The sequence below is a fragment of the Dama dama genome, chromosome 14, assembly GCF_033118175.1.
Source record: "Dama dama isolate Ldn47 chromosome 14, ASM3311817v1, whole genome shotgun sequence".
Lineage (NCBI taxonomy): Eukaryota > Metazoa > Chordata > Mammalia > Artiodactyla > Cervidae > Dama > Dama dama.
Window position 1 is genome coordinate 31904334 of NC_083694.1, and position 23491 is coordinate 31927824.

At 40.0% G+C, this 23491-nt stretch overlaps 1 protein-coding gene across 1 annotated transcript in view; it reads left to right on the plus strand.

Annotated features, from left to right (window-relative positions):
• The first annotated feature begins 589 nt into the window (after positions 1–589).
• PLD5 (phospholipase D family member 5) overlaps positions 590–23491 on the plus strand; it is a 388353-nt gene continuing 365451 nt past the window's right edge. Inside the window, exon 1 of the mRNA XM_061161209.1 lies at positions 590–790. Coding sequence (XP_061017192.1) covers positions 602–790 — 189 coding nt within the window. The 5' untranslated portion in view covers positions 590–601. The remainder of the gene's footprint in view (positions 791–23491) is intronic.

Below are 23491 nucleotides of genomic sequence, written 5' to 3' on the forward strand. Positions count from 1 at the left end.
GGGGAGGCAGAGGTCGGGGCGGCGAGTGGGGGAAGGGCAGGGTGGTTCCCAGGAGGGAGGGGGCGCGGAGATGGTTCTGACTTGTCCAGGCGCGGTTCGCTTTCGAGTAAAAAATACGAGGGGAAGAGACGGAGCCCTGCTGAGGGAAGGATGCGGAAGGGAGATCCGCCGCCCGCCTGGGCGCGGCGGGAGGGGCGGCGGCCGGACTCGCAGTCCTCGGCCTCCTCACTGCGCCAACCTGCAGGCGCGCGCGGCCTCTCCCGCCGCACTCCGCCCCCTCCCGCCGCACTCCGCCCGAGGCCGACCCGGCCCAATCGGTGCCGCCGGGGGCCGGGGTGCTGAGCGCCAGCCCTGGACCGCAGGCGCCCGCACCCCGCGCCTCCGCCTCGCTCGCCGCGTCCCTCCTGCCCCATCTTCCTCCCCTCCTCTCCCTCTCCTCCCCCTCCCTCCCCGCCCGCTCCACCCCGCCCTGCCCGCGCTCGGCTCCCCCGCGCTCCCCGCGCCCGGCCCGCGCTCGCTCGCTCCTCCCTCAGCCCCGGCCGGCCTCCCGCACGCCCATCCCGAGCCCGCTGCGCGCCGGCAGCCGTCTGGTCATGTCAGGATGGAGATCCGGCAGCATGAGTGGCTCTCGGCCTCCCCCCACGAGGGCTTCGAGCAGATGAGGCTGAAAAGCCGCCCCAAGGAGCCGTCGCCGAGCCTGACCCGAGTGGGCGCGAACTTCTACAGCAGCGTCAAGCAGCAGGACTACAGCGCCAGCGTCTGGCTCCGGAGGAAAGACAAGCTGGAGCACGTAAGCACGGTCGCTCCCCGGGCCGCGGCCCTGCACCTGCCGCACGCGCTCCCCAGCCCCGGAGCCGGGCGCGGGGACCCCGCCGGCGGCCCCGCTCCGAGCTGGGGATGTCCGAGTCCTCCGCCGGCCCGGAGCCTCTCCCGCACTTTCCTGCCCCGGGAAGGACCGGGTTGCGGGGTGGGGAGGGGCGGGGATGTTCCCTTCCGGCACTCCTGGTCCCTGCACACCTCGACCTCCCCGGGCAGCCACTGCGGGGAGGGGGGCGGCCGTCATTCGCAGTGCGTTCCTGGGTGCCTGTGCGGGGTGAGCAAGACCGGGAACTGACCCAGTGTGGCTCCAGGGAGCCGGCGTGACACGTTAGTGGGCTTTATAGAGGGGCGTTTGCTTCCTGTCTTTAGGGGGCTATTTTACCCGGTCCAGAACTAACATGAACAAATCTGTAAAGTTGTCGCCGCTGGCGACCAGCCTGCGTCCGCACACGATCCATTCGAGTTTTCTGCAGCGTATCCTCTGGGATGAGCAGGTGGCGGTCCTGTCTACCTGCGCCCAGCTAGGGAAGAATTTGCACATTGCAAGGAGAAACAGCGAAAGAAAGAGCAGGTCGCCCAGCTCTCAGGCGCGCCGCTGCAGGGTCGGGGGCCGGCGAGCGGGACGGGACCCCGCCCCAGCCCACACGCCAAGAGTGCGTGTTTCACCGGAAAGGTTGTTGGCGCTGGGGCTGAGCTCCTAGGGCTAGCCATTCGGGAGAGAAAAAGTCCTTCTAAAATGGTTTAGTGGATTCACAGTGTCAAATCTGACCCACCAGCATCTCCTTAACCAAATGTTAACATGAAACTAAGAGAATTATCTCAAGAGTGCAGAACAGCTAGCTACCGCCGGGAGGATGTCGTTTCTTCCCGCGGAGCTGCTTAATCCAAATTGGGTCTGTTAATGGAACGAGAAGGTTTCCTTGTATTTGGGTCACATCGCCAATTATGGTAGAAAGATAAGAATAAGAACTTCTGAACTCACACATCTACCGCCGCAAGGACCAGCCCCCCCGCGCCCCGTCCCCCGACACACATCACCCCCACCCCCACCTCCCCGCGGCGCGCTGGCTTCTCTTGGCTTTTCAGCAGCAACTAGCATCCCAGGAGAAAGTGGGCAAAAGAGTATTTCTCTTACCTGATCTGAAAAGAAAGTCTTTGCCTTTTCTCTGAGGTCCTAATCCAGTCCCTGAAAGAGAAGTTTAAAGATTTGATTTGGGGTGCAGGCCGTCTTGTGTGTAGAGACAATTTCCTAACATCAAATGGATGTCTCAGATCCTTAAGACCATGCAAGTAACTGAAGGAGATTGCTAGGATGTAAGTTGTTTGAAAGTGTCTGCTTAAAAATGCAAGCTCCAGAATTAGCGAAGGAGCCGGTGGTTATTAGTTCAAAAAGGGCCAAATAGCACCTTCCTGTAACTTGACTCCTGGTGTTGTTTTATTATTTCAGTACTAGGGAGAATGGTCTACCCTAAGGATGCTGATAGAGTATATCTTCATTTGTTTCACTCTGAATGTGTGTTCATTTGCAGCTTGTGCTTTTAGCTGGTGTAGTTCCTTTATTTTCTTACTGAAAATCAATACTGCCACCTTCTATGACTATTGTCTTCTTAAATCGCAGACATTGCACATATTATACTTAGATGGTTTCTCACTTTTAGATTTTCATTGAAAGTATCAAGTCATACAGAGTGAGCCATGGCAGCCTCCCCTTTATGGATGAGTATAGAATGCTCAGCATCTGCTGAGGATTAGAGACCAAGGAAAGTGAGATCTGGTTGTTTCCAGGTAAGGATCTATGCTTTCTTCTTCACTCAGATGCTTCAAAATAGAGCCTCTTATTTGGCTTTTGAAAAATTACCTCATTTGTTATTTAAATCAAAGTCACATTTTTGTTTGCTTCCTCAAATACAAAATGAAACATATTCTGTTCTGATGTTTTGTTCTATATACACATGCTTTCAGTTAGGAATGGGGCTTTGCTTCTGGTGAAATTTTTGGTGATGTTGTCTTGCCCCTTTGAAACATCTACAAACATTTTAATGAAATAATATGTATGAAAATGCTATGAAAAAGTAAATTAGTATAGTAATATAATTTTATTTGCATTCAGGCTCAGCTATCTTATGTTATATACTGTATGATGTTTCAGGTAGTTTGATGTTAATTTCTAATTATAAATCTAAAAACCTATAACAAATACATCCAAGTATATTATTGCCATGCAAAACATAAAAATGTAATGTTGACTTTATAATAGACAGCATTCTGAACATACGTGACACCTTCAGATTTAGATGTTGGAAAGATTAGGGTGAGTGTATCATGTGAAATTCAAGGGTGATGTACACTAGTTTGAGCTCTTTGATTTGTCTAATCAAATGGATGACCACCATTTTTATTATGTTAAAAATGAGTGATTATAATGGCAATCATATGCATGAAAACAGTCTACTGTTCCTTTGCTCATGCTTTAAAAGCAAGTCTAGTATTAAGGGCATAAATAAATTATGGCTTCAAATGATCATATGTTCAGTCATCTCAATAATGGAATTCCCCGAAATGAAATGTGTCAGTGTGTGGACTTTGTCCAGACTTCAGAGGCATTGCTTAATCTGAAAGTCAATAACACGTTTTAAAGTGACAGCTGGAGAATATATTACCACTCAATTTGGTAAAAATGAGAATGGTTTATCTGTCCTTTTCTAGTTTAAAGGCTACAGGACTAATCCCCAGGTTAGACAAAAGAAAAGTGATATGAATTAAATGATTAATAATTGGAATACATTCAACCCATCTTTAAATTGGATTCCTGTTATTGGTTGGTTGATACTTAAGATGAATACCCATTTATGTGAGGGAATTCTTCTGTTCATAGTCTTGATTAGAAGCTACAAGGAAGTTATGTTTATAGCATGAATTCTAGATTTTGAACTTTACTTATAAATTTTAGGAAAAAGTAAAATTTCTGGGCCATGTGTAGAGTGTTGTCTTATTAGCTTCAAATAGAGCTTCCCGTCCCCCTTCTGATATCTATGTCAGAAGCTTTCTGTGCCCCTTTTCATACTTTAATAAAACTCTGCTACACAAAAGCTCTTGAGTGATCAAGCTTGGTCCCTGGTCCCAAAGCTAAATCATCTTCTTTGGGAATCAAGAATGCAACGCCATTCACAGTAAGCTATCATCTTGGGGGCTTGTCTGTGCTCTTGGTTCTTCGACTCTTTCGCCTCCTGTTGTGCCTGATACTGCCTATGGCTTTAAAAGGCATTAGGTTTGGGAGACAATGGAAGTCTTACTCTCTGTAGGATCCTGTATTTAATTTAGGTATAATGTACAAATGGAGGTTCCCTGGTGGCTCAGATGGTAAAGAATTTGCCTGCAATGCAGAAGACCCAGGTTTGACTCCTGGGTCAGGAAGATCCCCTGGAGGAGGGCATGCCAACCCATTCTAGTATCCTTGCCTGGAGAATCCCATGGACAGAGAAGCCTGGTTGGCTACTGTCCATGGGGTCACAGAATCAGACACAACTGACGTGACTTAGCATACACACAGGTACAAATGAAGGTTATGATCTAGCAAACAAGAGAAAGTACGGGGCCGCTGGCAGGCCTCCCTGGGGTTGGGTCACTTTGAGAGTCACCATTTAATACAGTCTGGCTATCTCAGAGCACAGTATTATGTTAGGGTGGTGTCCTTTGGTGGTATTAATGTACGCCTTGATTGACTTCTTTTTTTTTGTTGTTGTTGTTGTTTTTCATGAACAGGGAGAGTTGCAGAGGCTACTCTGTTAAGTTGCCTGGCTTTATACCATTTGTGCGTGTAGAGGTTTCTTGATGCTGTTTATGGAGATGGGGATGTCTTATTTTCTCTCCTGCTTGTTCACTTAGCTTTGTCAGATTGTGGTTAAGAGCAGGGCTGTGGTGAGGTAGTCCTAGGCAAAGGGCTCACCATCACCAGGATGTACACTCATAGTCCTCTGTAAGGAGTCACAGGTTTACCAGATGACTTAAGGAGACAGTCCATGTCTGTACAGGTACAGTCCCCTTATGGCAGGGGCTCAGTACTACAGAAGAATTTTTTCCTTACACTTCTCACTTGTGCAGGTTCGCACATGTCTTATTTCAGACTGGTATAACAGAATACCATAGACTGGGTGCCTTTTAAGCATTTATTTCTCACAGCTCTGGAATCTGGGAAGTCCAAGGTCAAGGCTTAGGCAGATTTGGTGTCTAGTAAGGCCTGCTTTCTGGTTCATAGATAGCCATCTTTCTGCTGAGTCCTCAGATGGTGGTGGAGGTCGAGGAGTCTGAAGACTATTCTGTTCATGTGGCACGCCTGAATGCTCAGTTGCTTGGTGATATCCGACTCTTTGTGACTCCATGGACTATAGCCTGCCAGGCTCCTCTGTCGGTGGGTATTCTCCAGGGAAGAATACTAGAGTGGGTTGCCAGTTCCTCTTTCAGGGGAATCTTCCCAATCCGGGGATCAAACCCATGTCTCCTGCCTCTTCTGCTTTGGCAGGAGGATTCTTTACCATTAGGGCCACCTGGGGAGACCCTATTCCTGTGGACTCCGGCCCTACTACCTAATCACCTCCCCAAGGCCCCACCTCTAAAGGCCAGCATATTGAGGATTAGGTTTCAGCAGATGAATTTACTGGGTGGGGGTGGAATGGGGGCACATAAGCATCCAGACATCCAATCCATAGCAGCAGGGGATTTTCCACATCTTAGTTCCCTGGACTGCTGGAAGCTCCATCCTGGTCCTTGTTTTCATGATTGTCAAATCAGCTACAGGGAAGCTGGTGGATCATGTAATGCCCTTCAGTGCTTCTACCCAGAAGTGATACATCTATCTGACTCATGATTGTTGTTGACCAAAGAAAGTTTCCTGGCCAAGGCTTGCTTGAAAGAGGGTAAAGAAGGGGGATTCAACCAAGACCCAAAAGAAGGAGAAAGAGAACATCCATGACTAGCTCATAACCATGAGACAGAAAGCTCTTAGCACAGCATATGGCCCGTGTTCAATGTTCAACACCCAGTACCTATCGGTATAATTGCTACTCAGGTGTTGCCTAGCTGATCACACACACACACTCTACCCAAAGAGCTTCCATATTTTATATCTGAGATCAGCCTGCCTGCATTAGGGGCTTCCCTAGTGGCTCAGATGGTAAAGAATCTGCCTATAATGCAGCAGACCCAGGTTCGATCCCTGGGTCAGGAAGATCCCCTAGAGGAGGAAATGGCAACCCACTCCAGTATTCTTGCCTGGAAGAAATCCCATGGACAGAGGAGCCTGGTGGACAGCAGTCCACGGGGTTGCAAGAGTTGGACACAACTGAGCAACTAACTCTTTTGCCTGCGTTCTAGATCTGGACCCAGAATGTATGGTTCCTTTTGTCAGTAAGGCTGGCTCACTATCCTGGGCCTGTTAAGTTGTCTCTCTGCCCAGCTTCTAGTCCATTTTCTGGGGGCCTAACTTTTTCCTTAGGACTTCCCTGGTAGCTCAGCTGGTAAAGAATCCACCTGCAATGCAGGAGATCCTATTTCCATTCTTCCTCCTGCAGGAGATCTTCCCAACCTCAGGATCAAACCTGGGTCTCCTACATTGTAGGCAGATTCTTTACTGTCTGAGCCACCAGGTAAGCCCCTAATGCAGGCAGGCTGATCTCATATATAAAATATGGAAGCTCTTTGGGTAGAGTGTGTGTGTGTGATCAGCTAGGCAACACCTGAGTAGCAGTTATACCGATAGGTACTGGGTGTTGAACATTGAACACGGGCTATGTGCTGTGCTAAGAGCTTTATGTCTCATGGTTATGTGCTAGTCATGGATGTTCTCTTTCTCCTTCTTTTGGGTCTTGGTTGAATCCCCCTTCTTTACCCTCTTTCAAGCAAGCCTTGGCCAGGAAACTTTCTTTGGTCAACAACAATCATGAGTCAGATAGATGTATCACTTCTGGGTAGAAGCACTGAAGGGCATTACATGATCCACCAGCTTCCCTGTAGCTGATTTGACAATCATGAAAACAAGGACCAGGATGGAGCTTCCAACAGGCCTGGGCCAGTGGGCCCCTGTTTGCTCCCTGCCTGGCCGTTCTGAGGCTGACTCGTATTCTTACTCTCTCTGTGGATTCTGCTAGTAGAGACCAACTCCTTGCCCTGTCCCCAATTTCTGTTTTCCTTCGCAGATTTGTGCTGCATGGTGCTCAGAAAGTCCTTTTAAAATTCAAAGAGAAAGCAGAAGAGAAACTGTAAAGAGTAGAAGCCAGAATCCTTAATGTTCACATTATAGTGAGCCTTAGTATCTTGCAAGGTTTAGTAAGTGCCTCACTTAAAAACAACAACAATAAAAAAAAAAAACTCAAAAGTGTGAATTTTCACACTTAAATAGAATTTTATGTTACCAGTGAATAGTAAATAAATATCAAGTGCATACTTGCCTCCTGGAGTAAATTATTCACGTAAAGAGCAAAGAATAAATGGATTAGAGCAAACTTCGTCACCATGGTCTAGGTTCATATTATGTAATGCCGTTTATGTCCCACAGAGCAGATTCGTCCAAGTAATTATACTCCAGGGAGCAGATCAATCAAGCACTAGAAGACAGAGTTCAACCTAGGGGAATGAATCTTTAAAATGTACTATTAAAAACCAACCAACTAATCAACCAACCAACCAAACAAACAAGGGGGAAATATCCTTTTTTATGTTAATAGTATTTTTGGCCAGGCTGCGTAAGTTTTGTCTGGCAAACATTTAAGAACGTTAACATTTACCAGGATTATTTCCTGCGACTTTAGATAAACAGAATATGTAAAGCTGAGACTGAGGCAGAATTCCCTACCTCTCTGACCCATGGTCAAGAAATGAAAGTCTAGATGTCTCTTGCGTATCTTCTGAGGCAGCCCAGTGTTGTGTCCACTACTATATTTGGCATTACTTTACGTGGCGTATGTTTATAAAGGGCTAATGGACCGTGGGTTGATATTTCAGTGTGTTTTGAAGAAACGTTGACTTGTTTAAACTCTGGCTTGTTGACTTATTTTAACATAATCATAGTCAGTGACATATCATATTAAATATATTTAACTTGAGAAGCTTAAGGCCGCAGAGCTTACGATTCCTTTTACTTCCCTTCTTCCATATGATAGTCACTACATATTTCCTATGGTGAGTTTCTCTGAAAGTTTTCACTTCTTTTCACAGATTTCTATATCTGTCTGAGGTTTAAACCTGTATAACAGTTTCCAGTTCTGTTTTAGCCGCAAAGGTCAAGAAGTCTGATGAATCTTTTTAACTTCTGGAACAAGACAGTAGCTTGTTAACATAGTATATATGATATGTTCTTGTACTGAATTGATTGATAGATGGCGCAATTAGGTAGAGATAGAGTTTGTGGTAAAAACCCAGAGATATTGCTTCATGTGTATGCATTGGGGACTTTTAAAGTTACTGATTGCCTCAAATTCATACCTACGTAGATTGTGCTGTGGGAGTTTAGAATACAACATAAGTGTCAGGGTACAGTTGGAATGCCACACAGTGGATGGAAAGAGACACCTTTTTACCAAAAACGTACATTTAAATTTTTCTCAGTGAAAGTGAAAATCGCTCAGTCGTGTCTGACTCTTTGCAACCCCATGGACTATACAGTCCATGGAATTCTCCAGGCCAGAATACTGGAGAGGGTAGCCTAGCCCTACTCCAGGGGATCTTCCCGACTCAGGATCAAACTGGGGTCTCCTGCATTGCAGGCGATTCTTTACCAACTGAACTATCAGGAAAGCCCAAGTTTTTCCTCATAAACAAAGACAAAAGAGCTCAGTTTCTAAATTCACAAATCAAGCCGGTAAGCAGCGCTGTTGAATAATGAAGAACATGGCAAAATTTCTCAGGTAGACGTAGGTCCATTGGAAAACCTCACTGATGTCTAACATATGAAGTGGGCCCAAGCTGGACTACCTGACCGAGTACCATGGAACTGGATGTCATAGCAGTTGGATGATAAATATGAGTTTATATCCTCTAGAATAGACAGTGAACCTGGTGTACATATTATTTTTCTGTATTGAGCTATAATTGTTCTCCAGTAAGTTGTTAGGTCTGTAACAGGTAATAACATGAGGAATTAAGTTGAGAAGATGGGATTCATTGAAATTAAGAAAAAAAAAAACACCAACGTACTCATCATCAACAGATATTTATTGAGAATGACTTTAATGTGGACGATATCTTGTTAGGAGATTACGGGGTCTTTGACTCAACAAGCATTTATCTGACATATGTACTGTGTTTCAAACAGTAGTGAGTATACAAAGACCAAAGCAAATCTTTGCCCTCCCTTAAGATGCTTATAGTTTTTATAAATACAGTTATAATATGATTACAGTGTTATGAATAATACAGAAAAATGCAAAGTAGCATGAAACTGTCTTCAAAGGACTTGTTTAGACAAGGTTAAAATAGGCAATGAATCTTGTGATATACTGATTACGTATTGTAACAAAGTTAAATTTATTCTAGTAATGCAAAGTTGATATAAAACTTGAAAGTCAATCTAATTTATCATATTAAAAATGAAAATAAACCTGTATGTTAGTAAGTGAAGTAAAAGTGCTTGGTGAGATTCTATACACAGGTATGATAAAATTCTCAATAAACTGGAAATAAAAGGAAACTTCATTATTCTGATGAAGAGTTTCTTTAAAAAGATGAAGAAACTATGAAGTTAACTTCATTAACTGTAAAGTTAATGGTGAAATACTTAAAAATACCTTCCTGGATACTGAGGCATAGATATCTACCATCATTACATCTGTTCAGCATTGTATAGAAGATTATAACCAATGCAATAAAGTAAGACTAAGAATTCAGAAGGAAATAGTAAAATTGTCGTTATTAGTAGATGACATTATTTTGTACATCTGAACAAAATAAACTACAGCTACACTTAATGAATTAATAATGTCACTGAATTCATCATGGCCACTGAATAAAAAGTTACTATGCATATTAAATTAGGAAAAAACTATTACAAAATAAAACTAAAAGCTGTTACCATTTACCTTGGCATAACAAGATCAAATATTTAAGGAGGCTGATAAGACCTCTGTTTAATTCTCTCCCAGATTGATCTGTGTAATTCTAATTAAAATCCCAGCAAGTTTGTATTTGTTGAAAGTGATTCTAAAATTTATATGAAATGCAAAAGGCCAAGAATCGCTAAGAGAATCTTGATGAAGGGCAAAGTTAGTCAACTTTACAGATGGCAAATCTAGATTAATTAAGCAGTGTGGTATTGGGGCAAGGGTAAATGAATAGGTCAATCAACAGAGTACAGAAATGGACCTGTGTATATTTTATTATTGATAGGTTCTTGATTTATGACACAAGTGGCCGGTGAAGAAGCACAGAGGGGAAAAGATGGTCTTTTTTAAAAAATGGTGTTGAGTCATATATCTATATTTAAAAAAAAGTGGTTTCTTTTTCACACTATACACAAGTGTGGCTAAAGAAAGCTTCACTCTAGGCAAAGTTTTGTATTAGGCCTTAGGGCTTCTCTGGTGTCTCATACAGTAAAGAATCCTCCTGCAATGCGGGAGACCTGAGTTCAATCCCTGGGTTGGGAAGATCCCGTGGAGAAGGGAAAAGCTACCCCCTCCAGTATTCTGGCCTGGAGAATTCCATGGACTGTACAGTCCATGGGGTCTCAAAGAGTTGGACACTACTGAGCAACTTTCACTTTACTTTACATTAAGGAGCCTAGGAACAAGAGCTGCTCTGTGTAGGATGGCCTGAACCAAGGCTTTTGAGTGGAATCTGGGTGAGAAAAAGCCTGTTTGGAAGACCGATGGGTTAACAAGTATGACTGGAGGACAGGGTTTGTTTAAGGGAGTATTGGGTGTGAAAACATCCACAGTGGTAGATGAGGACAAGACCAGGGAGGACCTGAGAAATGGAATTGTAAGCTGATAATGCTCAGCTTTATTTTGTAAGCAAACAGGAGATATTTTAGTGGGTACTTATTCAGAAAACCTGCTGGTGGCTTGCAGTGTTGAGGAAGAAGAGCCTGGAGGAGGGGACCAGTGTGAAGTCTCTTTTAGTGGTAGAGCTGGAAAGTAACAAAAGAATGTGGTGGCAAGTAGAAAAATTGGGGAACAGATGTAAGAAATATTGTGAAGTAAGGTAAGAGTTCATTGGGGAGAGATCCCTTGTCATCTAATGGTTAAGATTTGGTTCTTTCATTAAGTGGACCAGGGTTCCATCTGGGTTGAGGAACTGAGTTCCCACAAACCCGCCACATGCACCACCCCACCAAAAGTGCTACTCCAGTAAACACGTGAATGGTAATAAAGTGAAACAGCGTTATTGAAAAAACAAAAAGCGTTCCTGGGCCTTGGTCCTTGACTGGATATGAGGAGTCTGAGAAAGCTCATCAATTCAGCAAATATTTATTGAGTGCCAGCATGTCACGGAAATTGTGATTGGCATGATTGATTCAAGCATGAACAGGGAAAATGTCAATAACATCTTGAGAGTTGGAATTCTGCCTTTGTCATTTTGGAATCTTGGATCCAAGCCGTTGTTATTATCTTGATTCAATAGTATCAGTATTGTTAATAGTATCAATATTATGATCATAATTAACAAACCATCCAATTTCTGCTCTCTTCAAGGAGCTGAGCTCAAGGCTTGAGAAAATTCAAATGTCTGTGACTGGGCCTTTGACATTAGGTTGTTTATGGTCTAGTTTTTCAGAACGCAGCTTAAATGTTTTCACTTCTAAACCTAAAGTCCAGTTAAATACACCTTTTATGTGGTCCCATAACATCATGGGCAAGCATCTGTTATAGCACTTAACACACTGTTTTTTTGTTTTTATGGCCTGATTAGTTGTCTACCTTTTGACCTCTTTGGAAAGTTTGAGGACAGTGATGTCTTATTTACAACAATGTACCCTTAATGCCCTTCATAATGCCTAGTAGACATCCAGTGTTGACTGACCTGATTATTGAAAGAGTGAATGAATTAATGTGTCCTTAGCAGGGCAGATGGGACTTATACACAAGTGAAAGAATATGGTAGCATGTCCTACTTGACAGATAAATGGTAAGATGTTAAATGTAAGTAGAGTTCAGTGGGAAGAAACACCAAAAACTGCATGAGAAACTCCTGAGAAGTGTTATGATTAAATGTCAACTGGAGAAGATAACAGACAAGGCTGCCTCTAAACCATCTTTAGTTTATTTGAGATTCTATCTGTTCTTTTTAAGACTTGGGACATGAGAGATTTATGGCCACTTTAGTGACCTATTCCAATATCTAATGCTGTTGTTTACATGATTTTTTTTTGTTTGTTTTTTTGTTTTATCTATATATCTTGGTTTTTGTTAGTCAAGGAGAATATTAACTTTTAAAGTTTCACAAGTACCATGATCTGACTTTTTGCCATGCCTAAACCTGCTGGTTTATTACTTAGCCTCTGCCCTGTTCTGGCAGAGTACAGTCAGGCAGAGACTGTAAGATATTCTATAGCAGGGAATATGTCAAAACTGCCAAAATCTCCTTAAAGACCTGACACTCTTGATCATTAAGAATCTCCTACCATGACTTCCTGACTTGTCTGTTTCCAGATCTTTTTCATTCCCTAAGATCTTTTTGCTGCAATCCATGACTTGTGCACAAATTGCTTAAAATCTGTCCTATAAGATTCCAGATACATCTTTTTTTTTTAAATAAACTTTTATTTTGGAATAACTTTAGATTTATGGAAAAGTTTTACAGACAGTAGAGGTGTTTCTTATACATCCCTCTCCCCCATTTCAGTTTCGTTTAGGATTATAACAAATTTCAAACTCCAGATTTCACTAGAATTTCACCAGTTTTTAATGACCTTTTTCTGTTCTAAGATCCAATGCAAGGTAATAGATTGCATTTAGTTGTCTTGTGTCCTTAGTCAGCCTCTGGTCTGTGATAGTTTTTCAGGCTTTTCTCATTCTTCGTGGTCTTGACAGTTTTTGTTTACAGCCTTATTGAGGCATAACTGACAAAAAATTGTAAGATATTTAAAGGAGTTCCGACATTGAGTTAATGAAAGCATCATCACCTCCCTTATTTATTGTGTGTGTGAGAACATTAAAGCCTTACTCTGAAAGCAAAGTGAAATTATATCATGGCGTTATCATTGGTGATCACTATGTTGGTATTGACTGTTGTTGTTTAGTCCTTAAGTCGTGTCCAACTCTTTTCCCACTCCATGGACTGTAGCCCACCGGGCTCCTCTGTCTGGGATTCTCAAGGCAAGAATACTGGAGTGGGTTGCCATTTCCTTCTCCAGGGGAATCTTCCCGACCCCGTGTCTCCTGCATTGGCGGGTGGGTTCTTTACCACTGAACCAACAGGGGAGCCCTGTTTATATTGATCCTCAGACATTATTCATTTTGTAATAGAAAGTTTACACTTTAACTGACCTTTCCCTATTTTCCACGCTCCCGAGGCCCTGGCAACCACTCTTCCACTATCTGAGTATATGAGTTTGAGTGGGATTTTTTGTTTGTTTTTTGTTTTTTTAGATTTTATGTATAAGTGGTACCATGTGGTATTTGTCTTTGTCTGGCTTACCTTACTTGGCATAATGTCTTCAAGTTCCTCCATATTGTTGTAAATGAAAGGATTTCCTTTTTATTCATGGTTAAATAATATTCTGTATATTCATATATCACATCTTATTTATTCATTGACCTGCTTATGGACACTTAGGTTGTTTTCATATCATGGCTACTGGAATTAATACTGTAGTGAGCATGAAAGTGGAGATATCTCTCAATATCCTATTTTCATTTCCTTTGGATAAATACTCAGAAGTAGAATTGCTAGATCGTACAGTCGTTGCATTTTTAATTTTTTGAAGAATTGCCATACTGTTTCCCATAGTGGCTGTACAAGTTTATATTCCCACCAGTAGTGCTATAGGGTTTCTTTTTCTCAATATCTTCACTAGCACTCGTTGTTTGATGTCTTTTTTTAAATTCTAATCATTCTAACAGGTGTGAAATGATATCCCATTGTGCTTGTTTTAGATTTATTGTGGTTTTAAGGAGCATTTCCCTGATGATTAGCGATGTTGAGTGTATCTTCAATTACTTATTGGCCATCTGTGTGTCTTCTAAGGAAATAAAAAGTCTATTCAGATACTCTGTCCTTTTTTAAAATCAAGTTGTTTGTTCTTTGCTGTTGAGTTGTATGAATTCTTTGATTATTAACTCTTTATCAGATATATGATTTGCAAATATTTTCTCCCATTTGATAGGTTGCCTTTTCATTTTGTTGGCAGTTTCCCTGCTGTGCAGAAACTTTTTAATTTGATATAGTCTCACTTGTTTATTTTTGCTTTTGATGCTTTTCCTTTTGATGTCAAATCCAAAACATCATCACCAAAACAGAATGCATGGAGCTTACAGCCTAGGTTTTCTTCTAGAAGTTTTGTGATTTCAGGTCTTAACGTTCAAATCTTTAATTGATTTTCAATTATTTTTTGTGTATAGAGGTCCAGTTTCATTTTTTGCATGTGGCTGTACAGTTTCCCTAACATGATTTATTGAAGAGCCTGTCCTTTCCCCAGTATATAGTCTTGGCCTTTTTGTCTTAAATCAACTGACAACATGTACATGGGTTTATTTCTGGGCTCTCTATTCTGTTCTGTTCATCTGTGTGTCTTTATGCCAGCACCATAGCATTTTGCTTAGTATAGCTTTATAAAATAGTTTCAAATCAGAGAGTGTGAGGCCTCCAGCTTTGGTCTTCTTTCTCAAATTGTTTTGGATTTTTGAGGTCTTCTATAGTTCCATATGCATTTAAAAATTTTTCTTTTTGTAAAAATGCCATTGGAATTTTGATAGGAATCACATTGAATCTGTGTATTTCTTTGGGTTGTGGACATTTTCACAACATTACTTAATTCTTCCAATCCGTGAGCATGGAATAGCTTTCCATTTACTTGTGTCTTCAGTTTTTTCAGCAGTTTCTTAAAGTTTTCAGTAAACAGGTCTTTCACCTCCTTGGTTAAATTTATTCTTAGGCTTTTTATTCTTTTGGTTGTGATTATAAATGGGATTGTTTTCCTAATGTTTCTTTCTGTTAGCTCATTGTTTATGTATATAAACACAACAGAATTTTGTTTGTTGATTTTGTACCTTGCAACTTAACTGTATTTGTTTGTTGCATCTAACACTTCTCATTCTGTCTACCCTCTGGGGACAGAATGGTTGGATGTCATCACTGACTCAATGGACATGAGTTTGAGCAAACTCTGGGAAATTGTGAAACCTGGTGTGCTGCAGTCCATGGGGTCGCAAAGAATCGGACACAACTGAACAACTAAACAACACTTTTTTGGTGAGGTCATTGTGGTTTTTTATGTATTGTATCATGTCATTTGCAGATAGAGGCAATTTTACTTCTTCCTTTCCAGTTTAGATGCTTTTTTTTTTTTTTTTCTTTTTCCCGCTTAATTATTCTGACTTGGATTTTCAATACTGTTTTGAATAAAAGTATTGAGAGTGAGCATCCTTATTTTTGTTCCTGTTCTTTATCTCAGAGATAAAACATTGATCTTTTCCTGTTGAGTGTGATGTTAGCTATGAGATTATCATATATGGCTTTTATTATTTTTGAGGTACATTCTTTCTACCTATATGTATTGAGAGTTTTTAGTGTAAATGGATGTTGAATTTTGTCAAATGCTTTTTCTGTGTATATTAAGATGATCACATGATTTTTTTAATCATCATTTTGTTAGTGTAGTGTGTCACATTGGTTGATTTGTGGACAGTGAACCATACTTGCATCCCGGGAATAAATCATGGTTGATTATGGTATTTTAAATGTACTGTTAAAATTGGTTTGCTGATATTTTTGCATCTATAGTCATCAGGGGTACTGGCTTCTAATTTTATGTTCTTGTAGTATCTTTGCCTGGTTTTGGTATCAGGATGATGCTGGCCACAGAAAATGAGTTTGGAAGTGTCCCATTCTCTTCTGCTCTTTGGAAGAGTTTGGGAAGTATTGGTGTTAATTCTAATATCAATGTTTGGTAGATTTCACCAATGGAAGCATCTTGTCCTGGACTTTTGTTTTATGGGAAAAAAAATTTTTTTTTTTTTTGGGAAAAAATTTAATTAGTAATTCAGTGTCCTTACTAGTAATTGATTGTGCAGATTTCCTGTTTCCTCATGGTGCATTTTTGGTAGTTTGTATGTTATTCATTTCTTACTAATTGCCCAATTTATGTCAAAGGATGGTCTGTCATGTTTTCCTCTAAGAGTTTTCCAGTATCTGGTATTGCATTTAGGTCTTCAATCCATTTTGAGTTTATTTTTGTGCGTAGTGTTAAAGAATGTCCTGATTTCATTTTTGTACATATAGCTATACATATCATTTTCACAGCATCATTTACTGAAGAGACTGTCTTTCCTCCATTGTACAGTCTTGCCTCTTTTGTCAAAGATTAATGGCCATAGGTGTGAGTTTATTGCTGGGCTTTCTGTCCTGTTCCATTGATCTGTATTTCTGTTCTTGTGCTATCATAATACTGTTTTAATCACTGCAGTTTTGTAGTATAGTCTGAAGTCAGGGAGCCTAATTCCTCCAGCTCTCTTTTTCTTTCTCTAGATTGCTTTGGCTATTCACGGTCAATTTTTACAAATTTTAAAGATTTTATGTTCTAGTTCTGTGAAAAATGCCATTGGTAATTTGATGGGTGTTGCATTGAATCTGTAGATTCCCTTGACTGGTACAGTCATTTTGACAATATTGATTCTTCCAGTGCAAGAATGTGGTATATCTATCCATCTGTTTGTGTCTTCTTTGATTTGTGTCATCATTAGCATCTCAAAGTTTTCTAAGTACATATATTTTGTCTTCTTAGGTAGACTCATTCCTAGGTACTTTTATTCTTTTTGATGCAATGGTAAGTGGGATTGTTTCTTTCATTTCTCTTTCTGATCTTTATCCTTAGTGTATAGAAATGCAATAGATTTCTGTATATTTATTTTGTATTGTGTACCTTTACTGAATTCATTGATGAGCTCTAGTAGTTTCCTGGTAGGATCTTTAGGATTTTCTATGTATGATATCTTGTCATCTGCAAACAGTGACAGTTTTACTTCATTTCCAATTTGAATTTCTTTTATTTCTTTTTCTTTTCTGATTGTTGTGGCTAAGACTTCCAAGACTATGTTAAATAATAGTGGCAAGAGTGGAATCCTTGTCTTTTTTCCTGATCTTAGAGAAAATGCTTTCAGTTTTCCATACTTGAGTATGATACTTGCTGTTGGTTTGTCATATATGGCCTTTATTATGTTGAGGTGTGTTCCCTCTTTGCTCACTTTCTGGAGAAATTTTGTCATAAATGGGTGTTGAATTTTGTCAAAAGCCTTTTCTGCATGTTTTGAGATGATTATATAATTTTTATTCTTCAACTTGTTGATGTGGTGTATCACACTGATTGATTTGCAGATGAAAAAAATCTTTTGTCCTTGGGGTAAGTCCCACTTGATTATGGTGTATAATTCTCTTAATGTATTGTTGGATTTGGATTGCTTGTATTTTGTTGAGGATTTTTGTGTCTATGTTCATCAATGATATTGGCCTGTAGTTTTATTTATTTATTTATTTTTGGTGTCTTTGTCTGGTTTTTGTATCAGAATGATGGTGGCTTCATAGAACGAATTTGGGAGTATTCCTTCCTTCATAATTTTTTGGAATAACTTTCAGGATAGGTGTTAACTCTTCTCTAAATGTTAGATAAAATTCACCTGTGGTGTCGTCTGGTCCTGGACTTTTGTTTCTTGGGAGTTTTTATATCACAATTTCAATTTCAGTACTTGTGATTGGCCTGTTCATATTTTCTATTTCTTCCTCATTCAGTCTAGGAAGGTTGTGCCTTTCTAAGAATTTGTACATTTGTTCCAGGTTGTCCATTTTACTGGCATATAATTGCTTGTAGTAGTCTCTTATGATCTTTGTGTTTCTGTGGTTTTTGTTGCAATGTTTCCTTTTTCATTTCTAATTTTATTGATTTGAATCCTCTCCCTTTTTTTCTTGATGAGTCTTTTGTTTATCTTTTCAAAGAGCCAGCTTTTAGTTTCATTGATCTTTTCTGCTGTTTTCTTTGTCTCTATTTCATTTTTTTTCTTTTCTGATCTTTATGGCTTCTTTCCTTTTGATATCTTTGGATTTTGTTTGTTCTTTCTCTCGTTTTACATGTAAGGATAGGTTGTTTGAGATTTTCCTTATTTCCCGAGGTAAGACTGCATTGCTGTAAACTTCCCTCTTAGAAGTGCTTTTGCTGAGTCCCATATTTTTTAAATTGTCATGCTTTCATTTTCATTTTCATTTGACTCTAGGTGTTTCTTGATTTGGAGAAGGAAATGGCGTCTTTGATATCTTCAATGAGCCTTTGGTTGTTTAGTAGCATATTGTTTAGCCTCCACACATTCATGTTTTTTATAGTTTTTTTTTTTCTTGTAGTTTATTTCTAATCTCATAGCTTTGTGGTTGGAAAAGATCGCTGATATGATTTCAGTTTTCTTAAATTTACTGAAGCTTGCTTTGTGGTAAAAGGTTTGCATGTGGTCAGTCCTGGAGAATGTTCCCTGTGCACTTAAGAAGAATGTGTATCCTGCTGCTTTTGTTTGGATTGCTCTATAAATGTCCATTAAGTCTGTCTGATCTAATGTGTCATTTAAGGCCAGCATTTCCTTATTGATCTTCTCTCTGGATGATCTGCCCATTGATGAAAGTGAGGTATTAAAGTTCCCCGCTTTTGTTACTATTATTGTGTTACTGTTCATTTCTTCTTTAATGGCTGTCAGTATTTGCCTTATATATTGGGATGCTCCTCTGTTGGGTGCATACATATTTACAATTGTTATATCGCCTCCTTACATTAATCCCCTGATCATTATTTCATGTACTTCTTTGTCTTTTATAACAGTCTGTATTTTAAAGTCTATTTTGTATGATATGAGTATTGCTACTCTAGCTTTCTTTTGATTTCCACTTGCATGGAATATCTTTTTCATCCCCTCACTTCCAATCTGTATGTGTCCCTAGAGCTGAAGTGGGTCTCTTGTAGACAGAATATATACAGGTCTTGTTTTTATATTCATTCCCTCAGACTGTGTCTTTTGGTTGGAGCATTTAATGCATATACATTTGAGGTAATTGTCAGTATGTATTTCACTACTGCCATTTTCTTAATTGCTTTGGATTTGTTTTTATAGGTCTTTTTCCTTCCCTTCCTTTTTTGTTCTCTCGTGACTTGATGTCTGATTTCAGTGTTGTGTGTGGATTCCTTTTCCTTTTTTGGTGTATGTATCTATTGTAGATTTTTGGTGTGTGGTTACCATAAGGATTTGATGTAACAGTATATATATAAACAAGATTGTTTTAAATTGTTGGTCTTTTAAGTTCAAATGCATCTCCAATATCCTGCTTTTGTGCTCTGCTTTTCTCACAATTGTTGGTTTTGATATTATATTTTTGTCCAAATGATTTCCTACTTGTGCTTTATGTCTGCCTTTACCGATGAACTCTCTCCTTGTAATTTTCTTATTTCTGGTAGTTGCCTTTTCTTTTCCACTTAGAGAATTTCCTTTAATGTTTGTTGGAAAGCTGGCCTGATAGTGCTGAATTCTCTTAGCTTTTGTTTGTCTGTAAAGCTTTTGATTTCTCTGTGGAATCTGAAGGGAGGCTGCTTAAAGTCTTCTTGACCATGCCCTCTGATGCCTGAGGCTGTGTTTCCTCCTCTTTGGTCATTTGGCCTGAGGTGTCCTAGCATTGGCACCTATATATAGGCTTTGGGATGATGCTAGGTTTTGAGGGGAAATGATGGCTTCCAGGAGGGTTCATGCCAGTGAGTACTTGTCAGAGCTATAGCTGCCAGAGTCTTTGTCCCTGCAGTGAGCCACAGCCAGCCCTCTACCTCTGCTGAAGACCCTCTAATACTAGCATGTAGATCTGGCCCAGGTTCTTACAAGGTCACCGCTTTTTTCCCTTGGGTCCTGCTGTGCACTAGAGCTTGTGTGTAGCCTCCAAGAGTACAGGTTCTGTTTCCCACAATCCAGTAGAATTCCTGTGGTCAAACCCTGCTGGCCTTGAAAGCCAGATTCTCTGGGGGCTCCCCCTCCCATTGCCAGACCCCCCAGGCTAGGAATCCTGATGTTGAGCTTAAGACTTTCACTCCTGTCAGAATTATTTTCCAGTTTGTCATCCATCCAATGGGAATGCAGTTTCATTTTATTGTGATTGTGCCCCCATACTTTGTTGTTATGGCTGCTTCTTTGTCTTTGGGGGCAGGGTGTCTTTTTTGGTAGGTCCCAGGATTTTTTTTTGTTGTTGGTGGTTGTTCAGGGATTTGTTTTGATATTGGTGTTTTTGTAAGAAGGGATGAGCTTACATCCTTGTTTGCTATCTTGCTGGTCTCTTGGGGATCTATTTAAAACAGCTGCTTCTGCAATGCCTATATGAACTTCCATTTTACTAAAAGGGTTATGTCAATAATCTTAAGAAAAGTGAGAAATCTTAAGGGTCTCTTGTCTTATCACTTCTTTATGCTTCAGTAGTGGCCACTGGTCCCTCTCAGCTCCTGGGATTCCACCTAGAGCTTCCAGAAATATCAGGCTCCCAGGTGGAACCTGCTGTAGACAGCAGCTGAGGCACTGGGCCATGGGGTGTGCTGATTGCAAAATGCAGCATATTATCTCATTTCCTTTTTGGTTTCTTCTTTTACCTGTTGGTTATTCAGTGCCTTTTAAAAATCTTCACATATTTGTGAATGTCCCAATTTTCTTTTAATCAACTTCTCAGTTCAGTTCAGTCACTCAGTCGTGTCTGACTCTTTGCGACCCCATGGACTGCAGCACACCAGGCCTCCCTGTCCTTCACCAACACCCAGAGTCTACTCAAACCCATGTCCATTGAGTCAGTGATGCCATCCAACCATCTCATCCTCTGTCTAGTTTTGACTTCTAGTTTCATCTCATTGTAGTTGGAAAAGATGCTTGATATGATTTCAGTCTTCTTAAGTTTATTAAGACCAGTTTTTTGGCCTAGTGTATGATTTATCCTAAGAGTGTTCTTTGTGCACTCAAGAAGAACATGTATATGCTAATATTTGATGGAATGTTCTATAATGTCTGTTAAGTCCATCTGTTCTGGTGTGTAATTTAAGTTCAATAATTCCTTATTGGTTTTTCCGTTTGGATGATCTTCCCATTTTTGAAAGTGAGATATTGAAATTCCTTAATATCATTACATTGCTGTCTATTTCTCCCTTTTGGTCTGTAAATATTTGCTTTATATATTTAGGTGCTTCAGTTAGGTGTAGGCATGCAGTCAGATATGACTCTTTGTGACCCTATGGAGCATAGGCCACCAGGCTCCTCTGTCCGTGGGATTCTCCAGACAAGAATACTAAGGTGTTTTGCCATGACTTCCTCCAGGGAATCTTCTCAACCTCGGGATGGAATCTGCATCTCTTATGTCTTATGCATTGGCAGCTGGGTTCTTTACTAGTAGCGCCACCTGGGAAGCCCCATGTTGGGTGTATAAATACTTACATACATCAACATGAACTGGCCATAGGTATATATGTGTCCTCCCAATCCTGAACACCCATCCCAACTCCCTTCCCACCCCATCTCTCTAGATTGTCCCAGAGCACCTGCTTTGGGTGCCCTATGTCATGCATCGAGCTTGCACGGATCATCTGTTTTATACATTGTAATGTATGTGTTTCAATGCTGTCCCACCCTCTTCTTTTCCTGCTGAGTCCAGAAGTCTGTTCTGTATGTTTTTGTCTCCTCTGCTGCCCTGCATGTAGGATCGTCAGCACCATCTTTCTAAATTACATATGTGTTAATTTACAGTATTTGTCTTTCTCTTTTTGACTTAGTTCACTCTGTATAATAGGCTCTAGATTCATCCACCTCATTAGAACTGACTCAAATGTGTTCCTTTTTATAGCTGAGTAATATTCCATTGTATACATATACCACAGCTTCCTTATTCATTCATCTGCCTATGAAGATCTAGGTTGCTTCCATGTCCAAGCTGTTGTAAATAGTGCTGCAGTGAACATTGGGGTATGTGTGTCTCTTTCAATTCTGGTTTCCTTGCGGTATATGCCCAGCAGTGGGATTGCTGGGTCATATGGCAGTTCTGTTGCCAGTTTTTAAAGGAATTTCTACACTGTTCTCCATGGTGGCTGTACCAGTTCACATTTCCACCAACAGTATAAGAAGGTTCCCTTTTCTTCACACCTTCTCCAGCATTTATTGTTTGTAGACTTTTCGGTGATGGCCATTCTGATCAGTGTGAGATGATACCTCATTGTGATTTTGATTTGCATTTATCTAATAATGAGTGATATTGAGTGTCTTTTCATGAGTTTATTAGCTATCTATATACCTTCTTCGGAGAAATGTCTGTTTAGGTCTTTTGCCCACATTTTAACTGGGTTGTTCGTTTTTCTGGTATTGAGTTGAATGAGCTGCTTGTATATTTTGGAGATTAATTCTTTGTCAGTTGTTTTGTTTGCTATTATTTTCTCCCATTCTGAAAAGCCCCTGCATTTAAAGTATTGATAGACATGGATTTGCTGGTGCAATTACTTGTTCTCTTGTTGTTTTTTATTTCTTTCTTTTTCTTTTGCTTCCTGTGATTTATTCATTTTCAGTAATGATAATGCTTAGATTTCTTTCTTGTGATCTTTGTGTACCTATTATATGTTTTTGCTTTGTGATTACAATGAAGCATATATAAAATATATTTATAACATTATTTTATCCTGATTTCAACAGAAGTTTGAACTTATCCTGAAGATATGTATTTTTATACAACTTTTGTGTTTTTGATGCCACTATTTACTTTTTTAATATTGTGTATCCATTAATAAATTTTTTAAATTATAGTTGTTCATATGGTTAAGGTAGTGATTTCCTTGTTTCTCCACTGCTTTGTTTTCCCCTTTCCACATACTAATGTTTGTAAGTGAGGCATTAAGTGCCAGGTCCCCATACTCAGAGAAACTCCTAGACTATGGAGTAGCTGCATTTATTATTTAGAATTCTTTTGTAAGGAAGATGTATCTCTTCTTCCCCAATATTTGTTGTTCAATCACTTATTTATATCAGTAGATCTCTTGGATATTTATTTTATACTGTGGGTAAAATCCAATTCTATGCTTTAATTTTTTTCATTTTATTCCTTAAATTATTTCTGCTTTGGCTCTTAGGGGCTGTTTGTCTCTCTTGGAAATGCTGCCATCTTTGTATTATTTGAATACTTCCTTAATTACTGGCACTACAAAATGCTACAAGCTTATCTTATAGTTTTCCTGCCTCTTCCTAATGTATTCTTAAAGATATTCTTAAAGATACATGTTTAAAAAGGAGATGTTTCATTTTTAGTTCCAACTAGGTCTACTCAAAGGATTCAAATAAGAGAAATGCTTAGTAGTTTCACATATCAAAGTTAATACACATATTTTGGTAAAGATCAACATCTTCATTTGAACTTTAAATCAAAGTCCTGAAATATTTTATTTATAAGCCCATACATAAATTCTCATTCAGATGATGGAAAGAAATATTATATTAAGCAAATT